The sequence below is a fragment of the Clarias gariepinus genome, chromosome 14, assembly GCF_024256425.1.
Source record: "Clarias gariepinus isolate MV-2021 ecotype Netherlands chromosome 14, CGAR_prim_01v2, whole genome shotgun sequence".
In the NCBI taxonomy this organism is placed as follows: domain Eukaryota; kingdom Metazoa; phylum Chordata; class Actinopteri; order Siluriformes; family Clariidae; genus Clarias; species Clarias gariepinus.
Genome location: NC_071113.1, coordinates 29,290,001 through 29,310,542, shown reverse-complemented (window position 1 = coordinate 29,310,542; position 20,542 = coordinate 29,290,001). Strand labels below are relative to the sequence as shown.

At 39.2% G+C, this 20,542-nt stretch overlaps 1 protein-coding gene across 1 annotated transcript in view; it reads left to right on the top strand.

The window, feature by feature from the left end:
• The window catches only part of odad2 (outer dynein arm docking complex subunit 2), a 61,203-nt gene extending 55,334 nt beyond the window's left edge, over positions 1-5,869 (top strand). The window contains exon 19 of the mRNA XM_053511762.1: positions 5,623-5,869. Within this exon, the coding sequence (XP_053367737.1) occupies positions 5,623-5,736 (114 nt within the window). The 3' untranslated portion in view covers positions 5,737-5,869. The remainder of the gene's footprint in view (positions 1-5,622) is intronic.
• The last annotated feature ends 14,673 nt before the right edge of the window (positions 5,870-20,542 follow it).

Genomic DNA, 20,542 nt, shown 5'->3' with positions numbered 1-20,542 from the left:
GCAGCATGTTTGTGCACTTTCTAAAATTTTAGTTCTGTTTTTAAGCTGTTTTCGACTAAGCGTTTGCTATGTCTGGCTAATGTTTTTGTCTAGCTAGTTTAACACTAGTACATAGAACCTTGGTTTTGTTGGTTTAGTTAGTTATCTAGGTGAACATTCAAGTATGTATTAAACAATGCCAAAGAAATCTACTGTATTTCCAATATTTTTTTGGTAATCTGTCCACCTGCCAAATTGTCCAAATTTTGGTGTAGGCATTAAAAAAGTTCTACATTCCTGAAAAAAAAAACAATTTTAGACTGAAAAAGCAATCAGACTTTCCTAGATTTGTGATTTTTCCCCCCTGTATCAAAAAGCCACCCAAAGTTTCTGCGTTCTAGAAAAAGTTGTTTTCATAGACAAATTCCTGCAAAAAAAAATGCAAAAAGTTCCTAAAAAAATTCTTGCAATGGAGTCCTTTAAAAAATAAAGCATGCAGGTTCCTAAAAAGGTTCTTGTAGTGAAAACATATGAAAAGCATAGCCTGGGCTGCAGTCCTAAAGGGAGTTAAAAATAGCAGTTGTGTTGAAGGGAGCAGTAAAGGAAAAGAGGAAAGAGGGAGAGTGAGCCGCAGAGGGGAGGTATGCTGAGGGGTGAGGTGGGGGTGAGGAATGGAGAACAGGGGGATGGAGTGTAAGGGTGTTGACTGCAGGCTTGTACAGAGTGATGAGGGCTCAAGTATGGGAAGTTGCCCTAATGGCTCTCAGGTGTACCCCAGCTTTTGGCTTTAGAGTGATTTAAGCCCCTCTCCCCAGGAAACAGCAGAGCACCACCCTAGCACTTAACACCATGACACCTTCATGCGTGACAGAGCGTGTGTGTGTGTGCATGTGTGTGTGTGTGTGTGCGCATGTTCGCACAGGGCTTGGTAAACGTTTCTGCAGTGTTTACACAAAGGTCAAGATTCTTCAGCCGGCTTTAGCGAACATGAGTCAGAGAAGATAAGGGTAGTAAAATCAGACAAGGTGTTCTTGAGAGGCGCAGAGCGACCCAGTGAGCGAGTCCCTGTTTGGCTCTGGATGAAAAACACGCACTGAGCGCTGGCACGCAGGCGCTGGCATCCTCCAGCCGCTCACAAAAGAAAGCCTGTCTAAGTCGGCCAGGATGTCTCCACAGCCTCGTGTGTTCACGTCCGTGCTATTTTACACTCGATCTGGAAATGACACCAGCTGAAACCGTTCATCGATCCTCAGTGCTTTTGGAGCGGAGTCACAGAAGCCAGCAGTGGCGTTTCAAAATACAGCAGCCCCCAAAAAAACCTTCCCGGATCAAGTCCATTACTTTCTCTTGATTAAATCCAGGAATCTGGTTCGAGCTCACAAGATAGAAGATCTGCCTTTTTCTCTTATGTTTTCCTTTCACTGTTTATCTTTGTGCAGGGAATTCTGGGAATGTCTCGCCTCTCTTCTCCTTTGGCACCATGTCGACCGCATAAATGCGAGTGGCAGCCCGGCGAATGTGTGTCTAACACGGAAGGAGTCAGAGTTCAACCCCGATCTTCGCCCGTACACACATGACATGAACACAAAAATAACAGAAGCTCTTGAGTGCATGCACAGAAACACGTGGAGTTTGTAATTCAGCTAGAATTCTGGCTAATGAAATGGACAAGTCAGGCCTCCTGATATGGCCATGTCCAGTCCTAATTGTTTTTTAATAGACATATTTTACAAAGAGCCATTTGGAGACCACTTGAGTTAAAGTGGTTTATTTGTTGATACACAGATTAAAGAGAAACTGGCAAGTCAGGTTAATCTGTCCTGCTTAGTCATGAGCAAGAAGATTGTGTGAGTGATGGGACTGGAACGATTGTGTCAGTAGCATTAGATTGTACAGAAAGGATATTGTAGATGGCTAGATTGTGTGATGTATGAATGGCAGGGATAGGATGGATTGATATCTGAGATGGATATGTTGGATGGATAGGATTACAGTATATGAATGGTGCAATAGAAGCATGGGTGACATGGAGTGGATAAATGGCATGAATGAATTAACTTTTAGAGATCATGGTTGCACGTATGGATTGGATGAGCTAATTGGTAGAGTGGTTGATATTTGATGAAATGAATGGATATAATGTTTGGGATGGATATGGAATATTTGATGAATTAGGTTTAACCAATTCGACCATTGCAGAAATCTCCACAACATCATACAGTAGTGAGCATTTCAGGAACTTTTTAAATAACAAAATCATAAATATTAGGCAAAAAATTCAGGCTTTGAAAACAGATAATTTAAGTGATAGGAGATGATCAACTAACCACACCACATTAGAACCTAGAATACTTTACTCTCCTTGAAGCGAGAGAACTAATTTCACTCATCTCTCCTTCAAAATCGTCAACCTGTGAATTAGATCCTATACTGACACATTTTCTCTAACAGATAGTTCCAATAATAATGGAACCCCTGTTAAAAAGAATTAACTTTTTACTCAGCAGTGAGTATGTTCTCAAATCCTTTAAATTAGCAGTTATTAAACCGCTAATCAAGAAACCTGACCTTGACCCCTGTCAGCTTTCCAATTACAGGCCGATATCAAACCTCCCCTTTATCTCTAAGATTCTGGAAAAGATAGTATTACAGCAGCTCTGTTCATACCTACATTAAAAATGGCATAAACGAACTGTATCAGTCAGGATTTAGGCCTCATCACAGCACAGAGACAGCACTCGTTAAAGTAATAAATGACGACCTATTTGCCTCTGGGTTGTGTAACTATACTTTTGTTACTCAACCTCAGTGCAGCTTTTGACACTATTGATTATAGTATTCTTTTTCACAGATTATAAAATGTAGTAGGAATTAAGGGAACGGCCCTCTTGTGGCTCAGATCCTATTTGACTGATCGTTATCAGTTTGTAGATTTAAATGGTCACTATTCTACATGTTCTCAAGTGGAGTTTGGTGTTCCACAGGGTTCATTTTTAGGTCCACTGCTTTTTTTTCTCCTTTATATGCTTTCTCTGGGCAACATAATTCGTAAGCATGGTATTAGTTTTCATTGCTATGCTAATGACACACAATCATAGCAAACCAAGACGTGAAAAAACAGTTACTAAAGTTGAGCAATGTGTGCAGGGCATAAGAGGTTGGATGTTAATTAACTTTCTTCTGCTTAATCCTGATAAGACAAAAGTTCTAGTTATAGGACCGCATACAGCTAGAAGTAAGCTTTCTGATCACACTGTGACTTTAAATAGCCTTTCTGTTCCATCGAGTGCAACAGTGAAGGACCTCGATATGATTATATATTTCAGCCTTTCATTTAAAGCTCATGTAGATAATATTACCAGGATAGCATTCTTTCACCTCAGAAATATTGCCAAGATAAGGAATATATATTGTTACTAAATGATGCAGAAAAACTAGTTCATGCTTTTATCACCTCTAGGTTGGACTATTGTAATGCCTTACTGTCTGGTTGTTCAACAAGGTGCTTAAACAAGCTTTAGTTAGTCCAGAATGTAGCAGCGAGAGTCCTCACTGGAACCAGAAGATACAAGCACATCACACCTATCTTATCCACACTGCATTGGCTGATTAGGATGAATTATGAATTAATAGAATGGAATGATTGATGCATAAATGCCTTGATTAAATGAATAGATATATGGATTGACAGGATAGATTGATTGATCATTGGTTTAATAGGATGGATGAACTAATGTGGTAGATACAGTATTAATGGGATGGATGGATTTAGCAGGGTTGGTCGGATCCTCAAAGGTTAATACCTGTAATAAAACAATCAAATGTCACAAACTGCACATACTTAAACAAACACACACATAGTTTCTGTTTCGGAAACACACCATTGCCTCACTGAATTTCTAAAAACCTTGGGTTCTATAAAATGTTACTGCAGTGCGAGTCTACAGTTAAGTACCTGTTCTCATCATCTCGAGAAAAAAAAATTGTACACCAGTTACAAACCTGCAGTGAAAACGCAGCAAAGTTCCTGAAAATGCTCCTACTGTAACAAAAAGGTCATTAGGATGTGGACAAGAAGCCTTTAGGGTCATAAAAAGGTCAAGAAGAAAGAAAACAAAAGATGGATTGGATTTCATCACAATCTGCTGCCTGTCCGTCCAACACTGCCCGCCACTGGGCCTGGCGCAGAGGCAAGATGACATTTTCAAGGTCTGTGGTGCCAGTGCTGTTTTTCTTTTTTTCAGTAATTTGTGTTTATTTAGATCCACGAGCACGCCTGTCCTCACCGCGCATGCGGATGAGAACGAAAGACGAGTATATTATACCGTGCTGTGTTGCAGAGCCGCAGTGTGGCATTGGCACCCGCTCGTCTCCTTTAAACATTCACATCATCTGACAGTATAATAAGCAACCGTTCCTGCACGAGGGGAAAAAAAGCGAAAAAGCTTTTAATGTGTTGTTTTACGTTAGCCAGACCGTTCCGGAAAGTGGTCTCTTTTAGAGTTTAGCGGGTCGGGTGTGGAGAGGAGCTATCAAACGCAAACGCCTCATAACCCTTCCAGAAGGGAAGGGATCTGAGTCGCTCCTTGGCAGACGCAGAGCCAGGGACAGTATGTTTTGGGTTTTTTTTGCCCCCTTTATTCCCTGACACCCTGGACAGAAATAGACCACATTACAATGTGCTGTCATTACATTCTCAGCATCACGCATGTACACACACACACTCGCATCACGACATCCGCATAGCTACTGCTAGCCACATAGCCGCTTTCCAATTTGATATATTTTATAGCTTTTAAAGGAAAGCTATTTTTACAGCTATAAATTATACATTATTACACACATGTAGCAAAAAAAAAAAAAAAAAAAAAAGGTCAGAGGTTTGGGGAATATTTATATACACTCACTGAGCGTGTAATGTGCTTGTTTAGAATGTATTAAAAATGCTTACATAGTGTGTGTAGAGAACACGTTTTAACACACACACTGAGACTGGGACGAAAAGCTGTAGGACAATTCAGGAGATTATTATACAAAATATTGTATTTTTTTTTCCTTTCACAGCACATCATCAAACACACACACACACACACACACACACACACACACATTGATGGGAATGTTCCAGAAACAGGAACATGCTGTTCTTATGTAGAGATAAGAGGAAATGCCACTGTGTCTTAAGTGACATCAGCACCTCTGTGGGACATCAGTGAACATCTGGATGGTCTGACACTCGTATTTAAAAAACATATCCTAGTTGATGGATTACAGTGTGTCCAAGTGGAAATATTGTGGTGTTGTTTTTATATCAGTGTGTAATTATTCTTTTAGGTTTGTCTATTTATTTTAAATCCTTATACACCCAGGATTTATCGCTCTCTGTCTCTCTTTATCTCTGTCTCACTGTCTGTCTTTTTTTATCTCCATTTTATTGTGTGTCTATATGCCTAAAAAAAAACTGAGAAAAGAAAAATTCGGAATATCAATAATTATCATGCAAGTTTTTAGTTTATCTAAGTGTTTGTACAAGTCCTTTTAAATAAGGGGTAACTATGAAAAACAGTAACGTAAGCGATCATTTACTCCTGTGATTCTCAGAACTGCTGTTATAGTAAACTAATCAACACCTCGTTGTCACAGCTCCTGCTCGGCATGATGGGATCCACAGACGAGATGCTGCAGGAGGCGGCTGCCAGCTGTGTGGCCAACATCCGGCGCCTGGCGCTGGCCAATGAGAAGGCCAGGTACGGGTAACAAACCCCAACACCTGCACCCGGTCCTGCGGAGACGCTCCTGTGAGACTCGTCAACGTATAAACCAGGAAATGTGAAAATATATAACGCTTTCCGTTCTTTCCTCATTAATGATTAAATAATCTGAAACATGGGATTTGGTTCTTTTTTTTTTCCACACACACACACAGACACACACACACACACGATGGAAGTGTTTTAGAAGAAGGAACAACTCTGCTCATGCAGTTCTTGAGTGAAGATAATAGGAAATGCCACTGTCTTATAAACGACATCAGCACCTCAGTGCACATCTGGATGGTCTGAAACTCGTATTTAAAAGAATATATTCTAACTGATGGCTTACAGACTGTCCAAGTAAAAATACTGTGTATTTTATTAGTGTGTTGTTATTATTTTAGGATTGTTTGATCATTTTAATTTCTCATACACAGGATTTATAACTCCCTGTCTCTCTATCTATCTGTACCTTTATTTCTCTCTCGTTACCTCTCTCCCTCTCCCTCTCTCTTATATACACAGTATACACACACACACACACACACACACACTAAATGTATTGCCATATGTTGTATATTGATATACAGTAAAAGTTATTAATATTATGTTAATATAGTATAGATCTTACTATTTTTCTTTTTACTAAAGTGTGTATGTATTTCTTGTCTATTTACGTGTATATAGTGTATATGCATCTGTCTTTTTTTATTTTGCTCTTATTATCATGACCTCTTTCTGCATATCTTTGTCTATCTCTCTTTATTTCCTTCTCCTTGCCTGTCGTCCTGTATTTTTGTCTATTACTTAGTTTCTTTTTTCTTTCTTGCTCTCTCCTTATTTATCTCACAATGCTTCTCTCTGGTATCTCTTTGTCGATGTCTCTTTTGACTCTGTTTCCTACTGTTTCTGTCTCGATTCAATTTAACTCTCTCTCTCTTTCTCTCTCTCTCTCTCACACACACACACACACACACACACCTGGCTTACATGCCCTGTTCATGCAGAGAGAGACACACAAGCAGCTGGAGTAGCGTGTAAACACACCGCTGCACATGCTGTTGTGCTTGCTGTGATATTCCTGTTCATTTTTTTTAAAAGCTGCTCATAAAGCCGCTTACCGCTGTTGTGCACAAACACCATTTCCTTTCAAAACGCACAGCAGCACAACCCGAAAAAAAAACTGAGAGCATGACCTTAACTGTGATAAGATGAGCAGATGAGCAGGTTACAGTATTAAAAATATAGTGGAGATAATGCCCAAGCAGTATAAGCCCGGGTAGAGGCATCTCCACATGGCTGTGCTCCATTCTCCACCTAAAATAAACATCTTCATGGCAGGGATCCTGTTTTACCCTGTGGCTTTATGTGTACTGAGTGTCCAGAGTGTCCCTGCTTCTCCAAAGCATAATGTAATAAACATGCAGTAACCGAAAACTCCACATAGAACCCGTGATGAACTGACTCTGATACACACTGCCCAGCCAAAATAAAAAAAAGTCACACAGTCTAGCATTTCACTGGATTGCCTTTGGCTTTGATTACGACCATGGAATGGTTTCAATAAGCTTTTGCAACGTCACAACGTTTATTTCCATCCAGAGTCGCGTTGAAAATCTTGAAGAGAAATTAACATTAAGTATTCCCAAAGATCTGGACTCTGTAGTGGTCAATCCATGAGTGAAAATGATGTCTCATGCTGCCTAAACCATTCTTTCACAATCCTGATGAATCCTCGCATCGTCATCTTTTTAATATGGCCGTGCCATCAGGGAAGGAGAAAAACTCTTTAGTTTATAACCAGGAGATTCTGTACTTTCAGGTCGTCAGCTGACTTTTTTAAAATAATTTTATTGCCACATAACGTTGCTGAGTCTAGACCTGAGTGACTGAAGCAACCCCAGATCATAACACTGTCTCCAGAGGCTTGTACGGGAGACACTATGCATGATGGGGGTTTCATGCGCTTTCCTTCTTACTCTGACACGCCCATCGCTCTGGAATAGGATCAGTCTGGACTCATCAGACCACATGAACTTTTTTCCATCGCTCCTAGGTCCAATCTTTATGCTCCCTTTGTGCTAGTAAACTGAAGCCTTTTTTTTTCTGATTAGTGTCACGGATAAGTGTTTTTCTTATGGCTACACAGCTGTTTAGTCCCAATCCGTTAAGTTCTCTTCACACTTTTACTATTAAACATAGCCATGAGTGATTTGATTTCACTAAGCGTTTAAGTGATCTCCCATTCAGGATGGTTTTTCTGACCACATTTCTTTCTCGAAATTGATGGTTCACCCCTACCCTTCCAGGTTTTATTCATACAGTTTTTAACCCAATTTTAGTACTTTTTAGCAATCTCCTTAGTTGTTTTTATTGCTTGATGTGGAACAAATTTGACCCTTCTGAAACAGGGGAACATTTTTGCCATTACCACAGGATATGTCTGTGTAAAATATGGTTGTGTAAGAAATGAAAAACTGTATGATGCAGTTTTATTGGCACCCCTCTAATCTGTCCATAAATAGACAGGGACCCCGATGTGACCACCACTCGTCATACGATCTCGTCATGTGGTGGCTCATTTCCAGTATTTGATACTGTTTTAATGCATTTAAAATTGATAAACACTCTTCTTTTGACTCACTATAGGTGTGTGAAGCCAACAATTAATAACAAATCACCACTGTTCCAAAGTGTCCCAACCATGTACTGATCTACATTATTAAAAAAAAAAATTACTGAGGCTCACTGTTCACAATAGGCAATCACTGATCCACATTTTTCCTCAACCACTAATCACCACAATTTTACAACAATCCTACTGTAGCTGATCCACTTATACCCGCAAAACAAAACCCTGTCAGTGTTATCTGTACTGCGAATAAACCACCACACAAACCATTAAATGATAGACCAGCATCTGAATTTTTCCAACTGTAGCGTTTAGTTTCACAGGCTGCAATCAACAACCCTATTGCGGCAAGACTTCAGACCAAACATCAGGATTTCTGTTAGTAGAGCTCAAGAGACAAAAGTTTCTATTCATCCTGACAGCTGGCGGCTGTGTATTATTTGCAGAAAAGTGAAAGCTAACATTATGTTTGTAAATTACATGTCCCATAATTAGAGAACAATATGGGGCCTAAAACAGAACCGTGTGGAATGCAATAGACACCCTTTTATTGACTCACTACAAATGTGTGAAGTCAACAGCCAATAAACAAATCACAACTGTTTTTAACAACCAATCACTGAGCCACGTTGTTTCCAACAATCACTAATGACCATTGTCAGAAACAACCAATCAATGGTCTACATTGTTCTCTATAACCAAACTTTAATCATTGTTCCCATTAACCAATAACATTACCACTCTTCCCAACATCCAATCACTGATCACCAATGTTCAAAAGAATTAAGCTCCACTGTTCCCAAAAACAAATTACTAATCACTATTACTCCATAAATCAATTATTAATGATAATTTTTTAACAACCAATCACGAATCATCGTTGTCCCCAACAACCAATCACAGATCATCATTGTTCCCAACAACAAATCACAGATTACAATTGTTCTTAACGACCAGTCACTATTATTTCCAACATCTAATCGCCATTGTTCCCAACAACTCATAACCAATCACCATTGTTTCCAACAACCAATCACTGACCACCAGTGTTTCCACCAATCAATCACCCATCAGCATTGTTCTTAACAACTAATTACTGATCTACAGTAAATTGTTTCCAACAACTGATTACCATTGTTTCGAAAAAACAATGACTGATCACATTTGTTCCGAACAACCAATCACTGATTTACCGCAAGTTTACAACAATCCTGCTGTAGCTGATCCACTCATACCCGTACCACACATGCACAAACAAAACCCGTTCAGTGTTATCTGTACCGAGAATAAACCACCACACAAACCATTAAATGATAGACCAGCATCTGGATTTTCCTAACTGTAGCGTTTAGTTTTACAGGCTGCAATCAACATCCCTACTGCGGCAAGACTTCAGCCCAAACATCAGGATTTCTGTTAGCAGAACTCGAGAGATGCGAGTTTGTATTCATCCTGATGGCTTTTTATGGCTTTTACACAGCGTTCCGCTAGGCATAGTGGTGCTGCAGCTGAAAGGAGCCAAACTGATAAGGATAATTGTGTATTATTATCAAAGAAAGCTAATATTATGTTTGCAAATACATCTCCCATAATTAGAAAATAATAACGGGCCTAAAACAGAACCTTGTGGGACGCCATATTGGATTTTTTTTTTTGGCTTTAAACCCTGCACAAGGATGCTAACAGGCCGCTGTTTTTAAGTCTCTCTGAAGAAACACACACCCCTGTTACAGTAGTGTTTTTATTTCCTGGTCTAAAAATATCTACTTTTAAACAGTGCAGATCTGAAAGTAAATCATCGCAAATCATTTCCAGTGAATGTGAATTTGACTGTACGATAAATCAGACTCTTTCAAAACAGTGAGTACAGATGTTATGTTCCTGCCTCGTTTCGTCTCCTGCTCTCCCTCTCTCTTTCTTTCGTTCTCTCTGTCTCTCTTCCCTTCTCTGTGTTTTGAGGTTACTGACTGGAAGGACATGCCTAACTACCATCATCAAACAAATGTAGCATGTTTGACTGAAGGACAGGAATTTATGAGATGCCGAGTGGAGTGTGTGGGCATGTTTTAGTCATCGGGACTGTGAACCCTAACGCGATGGTTTGTCTGCTCACTGTCTGGCAGCTCTCGGATCTCCACAGCGCCTAAACATTGTACACACCACCCTTCTTTCTCCAAACATGACCAGCTGATTTATTTTAGCCTCGTCTGATCAGAGCATGTTGCTCATGAAGAGTTCTGATTTGTCTAAATGCCTCGAACCAGTTGGAGTTTTATGTAAGGTGAAAGAAAAGAGAAAAAATGTGTTGGAATTAGTTGCCCTTAATGCCCTTTTCGGGTCTTCCTGCAAATCTTTTTCTACCAACTGCCAGCTTCTGTCTTTCCTTACTCTATTTATTACTGGTCCAGTTGTGTTTCCTCACCTTCCCGCTTGCACCTTCTTGACTGAGATAGCTTGCAGCCCACTGCAATTGTAAACATTGTAAATATTTAGCAAGTGGAACAGGGAACACCTGATCCTTGAGAATTGATGGATAACTTGTTGATAACAGAAGAGACACATCCATCTGTGGGACAAAATTATTCACCAACACCACTTGCACATTGCAGGAACTCAGCTGGGAGTTACTGCCACATGCCTTGTACAGTCCTGACCTTACTCTAACCATTTTCATACATTTGGGCTGTTAAAGGAGTTCCTGGGAGGCCAGCATTTCAGACATGAAGAAGGCAGTTCGATTATGACTCGCTCAAGTCTCACTTTGACTTGAATGTCCTGATATGTATAAAAATGTCTATTCAATCAAAAGCAGGGATTTAATTTATCAGGGCATTTATGATAATAACTACAACACTACGGAATAAATGAAATGCTCGAATGTTTGTGGAGCAGGAAGTTGCTCTGTGTTCGACTTCAAGAGGAATGAACCGCGGTCAGCGTTGTTACAAATCCATCTTTACATTTCCATCACTGGATTTTGTCAAGGAAATTCGTCCAACTTGTAAATGGTTGTTTGTTAAAGTTAACGTTAGCGTATTTGCTATCGTGCTGGTGATGTAAACTGGGACTCTCATCTAAGCTTCAATAATGTTTGAGTTACAGCTAGCGAGAAACGTTGAACTCATTAGCAGTCAAGTCAAGTAGGCTTTTATTGGCATTTTAACCATCTACCAGCTCAGTACATAGTGGAACGAAACAACGTTCCTCCAGGACTGTGGTGCTACATACTGTACATACAACATGAATTCACCACCAAAGCTAAGACACCTAATTAGCTAACTAGCTAGAGACAATGAATTAACACCATAAATAAACAAAACTTAAAAAAAAACAAAAACATAAAGACCACATAAAGCAGCCATCTGCGTAGATGAACTTTGGCTTTACTGTTGGTATTAAAAATGATTGCATGATATCTTTTAGCTCGAGAAACTCCTCTGTGTTGACTAAGCTACCTTTAACTGATTTTTATTCCTGAACAGAACCTGATCCAGCGCCATCCACAAATCTTGAAACAATTCTTCCTTCTTGAGTTTTATTTAAAATGTCGCTGCATACAAATTGACATTTATGCTTGGTTTTAAGTCACTGAGATCGAATAACTAATGAAATGTGATATATAAATATGAAAAACTGAATTTAAAATGAAAAAAACATGTCTATAAAGAGGGGATAGAAGAGAACAACTCGACTGTACACTGAATCAAATTTAAGAGGCACGTTTCTGACCAGGAACACGCTGCAGGAACGCGGCCAAGAGCCCATGTTTTCCCATTTGATTTTGTAAGAATGGGACATTGTTTGTGTGTGTGTGTGTGTGTGTGTGTGCGTGCGTGCTGGCACATGCTTAGTCCTGAAAATAAAAAGTTTTTTGTTTTTTTTTTATATTTTTTTGTAATGTGGTGAGGACCCGCAGCTTCTCGATAGGGTTGAAATATTTCATAAAAAAGCTCACGGCCAGTAAAAATCTGGTCCAAATATCAGAAGTGGCTTCTGAGTCAGAGAGGGCGGTGTGTTAATACAAACCCAAAAAGAGCTCTGCATCATCATACATAACATAAATACACACACACACACACACACACACACACACACAACCAAGCCACGCAAACAAAACAATCAGGACATAAGAGTTTATTTATTTATTTATTGATTGATTTATTTCAAAATCTCATCACTTTTTCAATCTCGCTCTCTCTCTCTCTCTCTCACACACACACTTGTCACTTACACAGACTTGTTTGGTTTGATCTGCCCTCTCTCCCTGTCTCCTACTTGTCTCGTCTCTCTTGTTCTCTTTTTTTTCTCGCATGGACACTTTTATTAGCTCTAATTAACTCTGACCTTCACATCCATAAAGTCTGAATAACAAACTCGCTTATGTGTGTGTGTGTGAGGAAGAAAACACTCTGCGCTGAGTTGGTATTGAAAATTAATCAGGGACAGGCCGGTGCGATCAAGTGGACCTGCTGTACTATTAACACCATGGATATTATGATTATTTTCCTATAACAGGAAGCACTATTAACACACTGCTATCTATCATTATCAAAAACAATCGCAGTTTTTAACCATCTATTACTGATCCTGTTCTGATCTCAGTTTACAAATCTTTCCTTAACAGCCTCGTTCTTTTCCTGCCCCTTAAACCTGATGATGTCGAGAAATAAATAAAACCTGGAGCTTGACCTCTGACTGTTACAAAGCGCTGGCACTGGAGACTCCTTCCATTAATGTTACTGTACACACACATCTTACTTACATCTCATCAACAGTTGCATGCTTTCTTTTTTATTTATATTATTATTTATTTATTTTGAGATTACACGGAGCGTCCACTTTTCACTTTTTCCACGGTTTAAGTCCCTGTGATCAAGCTGTTGCTATAGAAACAATAACATTCATTCATTCACTTATTGTCTGTACCGCTTTGTCCTGTGTACAGGGTTGCGGGGAGCTTGGAGCCTATAGCAGGAGACTTGGGGCACAAGGCACATCATCTGAAAACACACAACCACACACATTCACACACTACGGCCAGTTTGGGAATGCCAGTTAGCTGTGGGAGAAAAGTACCTGGAGAAAACTTAATAAACACAAGGAGGACATTCAAACTCCATGCACACAGACCCAGAGGTGCGACCCTGGTGGTGCGAGGTGACAGCGAGGGACATCTTCTGTCCAATCACTGTCTCTCACTCACTGATTCTCCATAGTGCATCTCCTGTACAGGGTCAGGGGGTGTCTGAAGTTGGGAAACCCCACCAAGCAAGAGGAGAACCCAAGGACTGAATCGAACCCTCGTCCCTGGAGGTTGGAGACGACCGTGCCACCTCCGATCGATTATAATTAAGAATTCAGGTCCCTATACCAGTCTTGGGGATGATTGAGAAGCCTGCACCGGGTCTGATAGGAAAAGTAAAACACACACACACACACACACATTGCATATCTGCGACCCATATCCGAGTAACTCCCTGCTCTCGCTTGTAGATTTTTCTCGATGAAGCTGCCAGGAGCGATGTGTCATGTGCACGCGGATGCTTTAGCCGCACAGACGTCAGGACGAGTTAAAGTATCTCTCTTTTCACCTTCTTTTCCTTTAGGCTCGAGGAATGTGCATCAGGACAGGATGAAGCTTACCGTCTAGACGCCTCGTACGATGGGCCAACACGGGAGAACGTTATGCTGGATTTGGGTTTGGCACGGATCACCGTTAGTGCTCATACCTTACGCTCGCAATACCTTTCTGAAGAAAAGACGCGCCGCTATTTACAGATCAAGCAGGAACGCTTTTCCGTCTAGCTCCTGCTCGATGGCTCGGGACCAACGATCATATTATTGTTGAGGTTCCATCAGGATGTGTTCATCAGCACCGAACAGGAGGGGTTCACGAGGAGAGGCCAAAAAAAAGCGGGATGACTGACTGCTGAGGATTATGTTGACTTTTTCCTTTTATTTTTACAGGTTGCACGGTACATTAGGGCTCGGACGCAGAGAGACAGAGAAGACTCGCTGTAATTAAAGCTTTCACCAAGGACTCTTAATCTGCAGCTCTACAGGATATAATTGATCATGAAAAAGAGGAAAAAAAGAAGAAGAGGAAAAAAAATCAGAGCGTACTGTGTTACTAGCGTGCCGCAGCTTGTTTTTTCTTTTCTTTTTTTTTACCCTGTAACTGTAACTCGGCCTTTTTACCGTATAAACCTGCCTCGTTAACTTGAGAGGTCACGAACCCGCCAGCCGTGAAAGCAAATCGGCCCACTTCAAGAGAACGATGCAACGATAACAGTGCGGGGATTACTCCGAGCCGAAAGAGAAACAAAGCGTGACATGCGAACTCCGCTTCTGTGCGATTCAGGGAAAGAGACGGAGACGAGGAGAAAGCGGCATCAATCTCTCCGAGCTGCGTTTCTGTTCGTGATGATTTTAACAAATCTGGCCTTAGGAGTGTCACCTTTATTTTGCTCCTGGAACGTGTGTGAAAATGTCCATTTAAACAAAGGAGATATTAAAAGCTCCAGAGGGAAAGAAAACGAAAAAATCAAGGTGGCTTTGAGATTTTTTTTTTTTTTTTTTTTTAATGAGAAGAGGTGTAGACATGGCAGTAATTACAGGAAATGAGCACCCTTTGACCCTACTTGCAGCATGTGTGTGTGTGTGTGTGTGTATAAGCGAGAGAGAGAGAGAAGGAGAGACTGTGTTACTGCCAGCACAGGAAAACCAGGCCTAAATTTAGCACATTTATAGCGCATGTTGAATACAAGTGTCGGGAAAACTGGGTGAAACAGAGTAACAAGTCTAACAATGAAAAATATAATCAGTGCTGTTTATGGAAGGAGTCTCCAGTGTCAGTGCTTTGTAACAGTCAGAGGTAATGCTGTATTAGTTTTTTTTCCCCTGAGATCTTTAGATCAGGAGCTTCTGCTGTGAGAGACAGAGGAAGAGACGGAGAGCCTGGTGAGGGAATCAGGGTTTATAGTTGCTAAACTAGTTTGTCTCACATTAGAAATGCAACGGTAAAATGAAAAAGAGACAAAACACTTAAGTAGTGGTTAGCTCTGTAGCCTTGCACCTCAGGGTCTGGGTTCGATTCCCGTCTCTGTGTGCATGAAGTTTGCATGTTCTCCCCCTGCTTGGTGGGTTTCCTCCGGGTTCTCCAGTCTCCCCCCACAGTCCAAATGCAGATTACAATAATTGGCGTTCCCAATTTGCCCATAGTGTGTAAATATTCCCTGTGATGGACTTGTATCCCGCCTCATGTCCTAAGTCTCCTGGGATAGGCTCCAGGCCTCCCGCGACCTTGTATGCATGATAAAGCGTTATAGACGATGAATAAATGAATGAAAACACTGAGGTAAGTGCTGTTATAGGACGTCAATCAACTTTAAAATGATAACATTGACTTAGACTTTCTTTAATCCTGTTTCTTCAGTTTGAAATTAAGTACAGTGGAACCTCGGATTGTGAGTAACGTGGTTTCTTAAAAAAAAAAAAAGAAGAGATTTTTTATACATTTTGACTTGAATAACGAGCAGGTTTTGGTTTACGAGTACCGAGTATCATGTATCACGCATGCGCTTCTTGTTTTGACACCGAGCGTCACGTGATCACAACTGAGCCAACGTTTTTTCTCTCTCTTCCGCTGCAGAATCGTGGATAATCGTCTCCCTTGCTGGGTCTTAGTGCTCGTCTCTTACTGGTATAATCAACATCCTTTGATTAACAGAAAACGGAAACACTTATCTGTTCGAATTTATTTTTACTTTTTTATAAAGGTAAAGTGCAGGTTAATTTGGTTTATTTTTACTTTATATTTTGTTTTTATTAATTCCCACAATGCACTTCACTGCAGTCACAAGCTTCTAATTATGTTCACTTTCATCCTGCTGTGTTTCTCTAGTTAAACTAGTTTATACTTTCAGACACTGCGGTTCCCACAACTCAAAATAAGTTCCAAGTCCAAGTGCAATATCTGATTATCAGTACATTCTTGCAATATTTTTTTTATTCACTTATACTACATTTTAAGTGCAATATCACTCTATTTTACTTCTATTTATTGTATTTTTCTTTTAATTTTATTACTTGAATTTATTTTTTCTTCCTTGTAGCGACTGTAGAAGGTGAACTCCGCTGTTGTCTGGTTAATGTTGGAGAATCTGGTTCATAATTCCTAATTAATCCCAGATAAGTAGTAAATTTATCTCCAAACTCGGTTAAACTTTAATTTGCTTCTTGCTCGAGTTGAAGCCGAGTCTTTATTTTCTTGTTAAACCTCGTTGTGTGAGCGGCGCTTTATTTCTTTCACATAAACACTTAATTGTCGCTTTTAAGCAAACGCTGTTAAGGCAGGAGCGCATGAGAACTGAGTGTGTGTGTGTGTGTGTGTGTGTTCCATGTGCCTCACACTCACACGCTGCAGATATGATCTGATATCTGATGGTGTTTTTTGTTCACACAGGCTCAGGAGTGAAGGAAGCTCTGTGAACGCCGCGAGAGCTGAGACGGGTTTTTTGGAGAGAGAACCCGCGAACAGCTACCGAGGAACACCGAGTGCAGACAGTGTGCTCGGCTAACTGTGCAGTAAACTGTGTGTGTGTGGCTATATCCGTCAGAAACGCTCGCTTCCATCACCTCCATTGATAAACCGTCTGCACCACCGCTGTGGAACGTCTCACTTTAGTTCCGTCGTTAAAGGAACTGTGGTGTTCCCTGTCACGGGTCACGTGAGGACAGTTCCTGAAACCGCGGTTCCTTTACAGACACCATTGTCGTGTAGCCACCCAGAGAACACCAAGAACAGGGCATAAAAGCAGGGGTACTTAGCGGTTGCTCTGTTTTTTTTTTTTTTTTTCCTTTTTCCCTCTCACTCCGAGGATCTCGAACTCGGAGCGAGCGTGAGTCATGCGCCTGATGTTTTCTTCATTAAATTGTCGAAAATAAACACAAATAAAAAAGCAACGCTCCAATTACATGGGGCGTCTGTGCGCCTCTTTACTTAGTCGTTTCACCTCTCCAATCAGCACCCAGCGTAATTTCGGAAAATGAGAGGTTTCCAGAATCAACTTTTTTTCCCCCTCTGCACACGCCTGATCTCCAGATAAAGCATCACATATGGTGTTGATATAATTAATTGGATTTTATCGGTTTCGTGTTGTTCTTAAACTGTACTGGAATAGACTGTAATTGTAGGCTGCGGTAACGATGTTTGGGGTGGATTTAGATTGTTCGGTGGATTGATGGTTGCTTTCGAAATGTTAAGTCAGTAAAAGTCAGGCTGCAGGGATTTTCTATCTTAGTGGTGAGCATTTTTGGGCAGAGGAGGGAATTCTGATTTCAACCCCGTGTGTGTCGGTTCTTGTTTTTTGTTCGAACCTGGATATTAAAAAAAAAAAAAAAAAGTAGGATTTAAAAATTCTTGAGAATATTAATTCTGATTAAAGAGCTCGTGAGTTCTGAACACAGACTGGTCAAAACGTGAGGATGAACTTTCCCATAACAGAGTTCTGCGTAATGTTTCTATGGCAACAGCTCTCTCATGGCGACATGTACTGTACGTTGAACGCTGGACAAAATATAATCATTTAACTGTGATCATCAACTGTTCTGAGGGATGTTCATGTCAAACCAGGACTTGGTATGAAATTTCTTGTGAATGAATGAAGGCGAAAAAGTGATTCAAGCGCAGTACGGTGATGAGACTCTCAGCCGCGGTAAAAGATTTAAACGCGATTTAATGCAAACGTTTTGCCGTCTGTTCCTCCCAAAGTCCTTAGACATGTAGATTAGACTAAGTGGCGTTCCCAAATTGCCCGTAGCGTGTGAATATTGACCGGAGGTCCCACTATAGGTGTACATACATACTTGCACGGTTCCTAGTTGGACTACAAAGGTTCCTAGATGCACGGATAAAACTAGACTACCAAACTTTTTGCATGACTCTTATGTTGTTGTTGTTATTCTGCCTGTATGAATAAAGTATTGATGGTATTAACTGTATAGTAATAGATTAATAATGAATGAAAATTCAAACCGCGTGTGTCTTGTTATATATAGGAAAACTGTAGGACGTCTAAGAGAAGGGAGATGTATTTGCTAATTCTCATTTCGAAATACGTCAAACCATCACTCGTGTCTTTGGTGTAGTGCTATTCACACTTATTTGGACTCGATCTTGACTCCCTGTGCACTCGGTCTTGCTTCAACATCAGCCAGTCCTGGGTTTGGACGTAAAAATAGTGATCCTGCCCACAGTCCTAGCGTGCAGTGTACCGCAAGGCTAATTACAGTCCAGTGATGTCTGTTAAATCCTTGTAAAAGGTACGCTATAATCACACGTCCAGGTGTAATAGTAAGGTACAGAACATACTGGCTGGTGATAAAGAAATGTATCGTTTATTTATTCCCCGTGTTCTAAGAGTGCTGAGACCCAAACCTGGTCCTGGAGAACCCCGTGTCCTGTTAGAATAAATATGTTGCAATGATAATCAATGACGATCTGTGTGTCACGATTAAAAGAGACATGTTGTGCATTTTCCCTGCATTTGGGGCTGGAGTGTTGTTTTTAAAACACATGGACTAAGTTTTTTATCAGACTATAAATAATTAATAATTACATTTTATTGCACTCATAACTGGCAACACTGCTTCTGGAGATGTTTTAAAAAGAAAGCGTGCATCTCAAACTGGATAGCAGATTTCTAAATTGTACACCGTCACCATTAAAACAAGGTTGCCATGGCTACACCCAAGTATGTATTGTATACTAGCCCATGGCTGGAAGTTCACTATGCTGATGGACCTGTTGTTAAGTCTACGCTTCAGTAGGCTGTGGTGTGAATGTAGCCACACACACACACACACACACTGAGACAAACACTAAACTGTACTTTGGTTATCACTCATGGAGACACTTTGCTACCTTTAATATCAACCTGGAGATGTAGATATACTGTAGTTGTTTGTTTGTTGTTGTTGCTTGGCACATGTTTTGTGGTCTGGATGCCTTCCTGAAGCAACCCTCCCATTTTATCCGAGCTTTAAAACCTGCATTGCATCCAGTGGCCAGGGTTTGGGCACTGGGTGGAAATCGAAACCCGGGCCTTCCACGTGGCAGGCGAGAAACCTACCAGAGTGTACCTTTAAAATGTATTTAAGTCACATATTTACATCACCATTAGTTTAACACATTTCCAGTTAAAGACTAAAAGTGGAAAGTACAAAAGCCACAAGGAAAATAAAGGACATGACGACACACTCCTGGAGTCAGTATAATATATATATACACTAATACTGTATATGGTATTATAGTATATATAAAGTATTAGTGTGTGTATATATATATATATATATATATATATATATATATATATAATAATAGTATTATTATTATATAATGGTATATATAAATATTTATTTTAGTATTATATATATATATATATATATATAAATATATAAAATATTATATATATATATAATTATATAATAATAATATATAATATAATATATATACACCAATACTGTGTATAGTATTATAGTATATATAAAGTATTAGTGTGAGTGTGTGTATATATATATATATATATATATATATATATATATATATATATATATATATTTTTATATGTTAGTATTATTATTATATAATGATATATATATATATATAATCATTATATATTAATAATAATATATATATACACTAATACTGTATATGGTATTATAGTATATATAAAGTATTAATGTGTGTATATATATAATCATTATATAATATACACTAATACTGTGTATAGTATTAAAGTATATATAAAGTATTAGTGTGTGTATATATAATTATATAATGGTATATATAAATATATATTTTAGTATTATTATTATATAATAATAATATATAATATAATATATACACTAATACTGTGTATAGTATTATAGTATATATAAAGTATTAGTGTGTGTGTGTGTGTGTGTGTGTGTGTGTATATATATATATATATATATATATATATATATATATATATATATATATGTTAGTATTATTATTATATAATGATATATATATAATCATTATATACTAATAATATATAATTTATTGTATATACACTAATACTGTATATAATTTAATAGATTTATAAATTGTATAAATAAATATAAGTAAATATATAATAAATATAAGATTTAT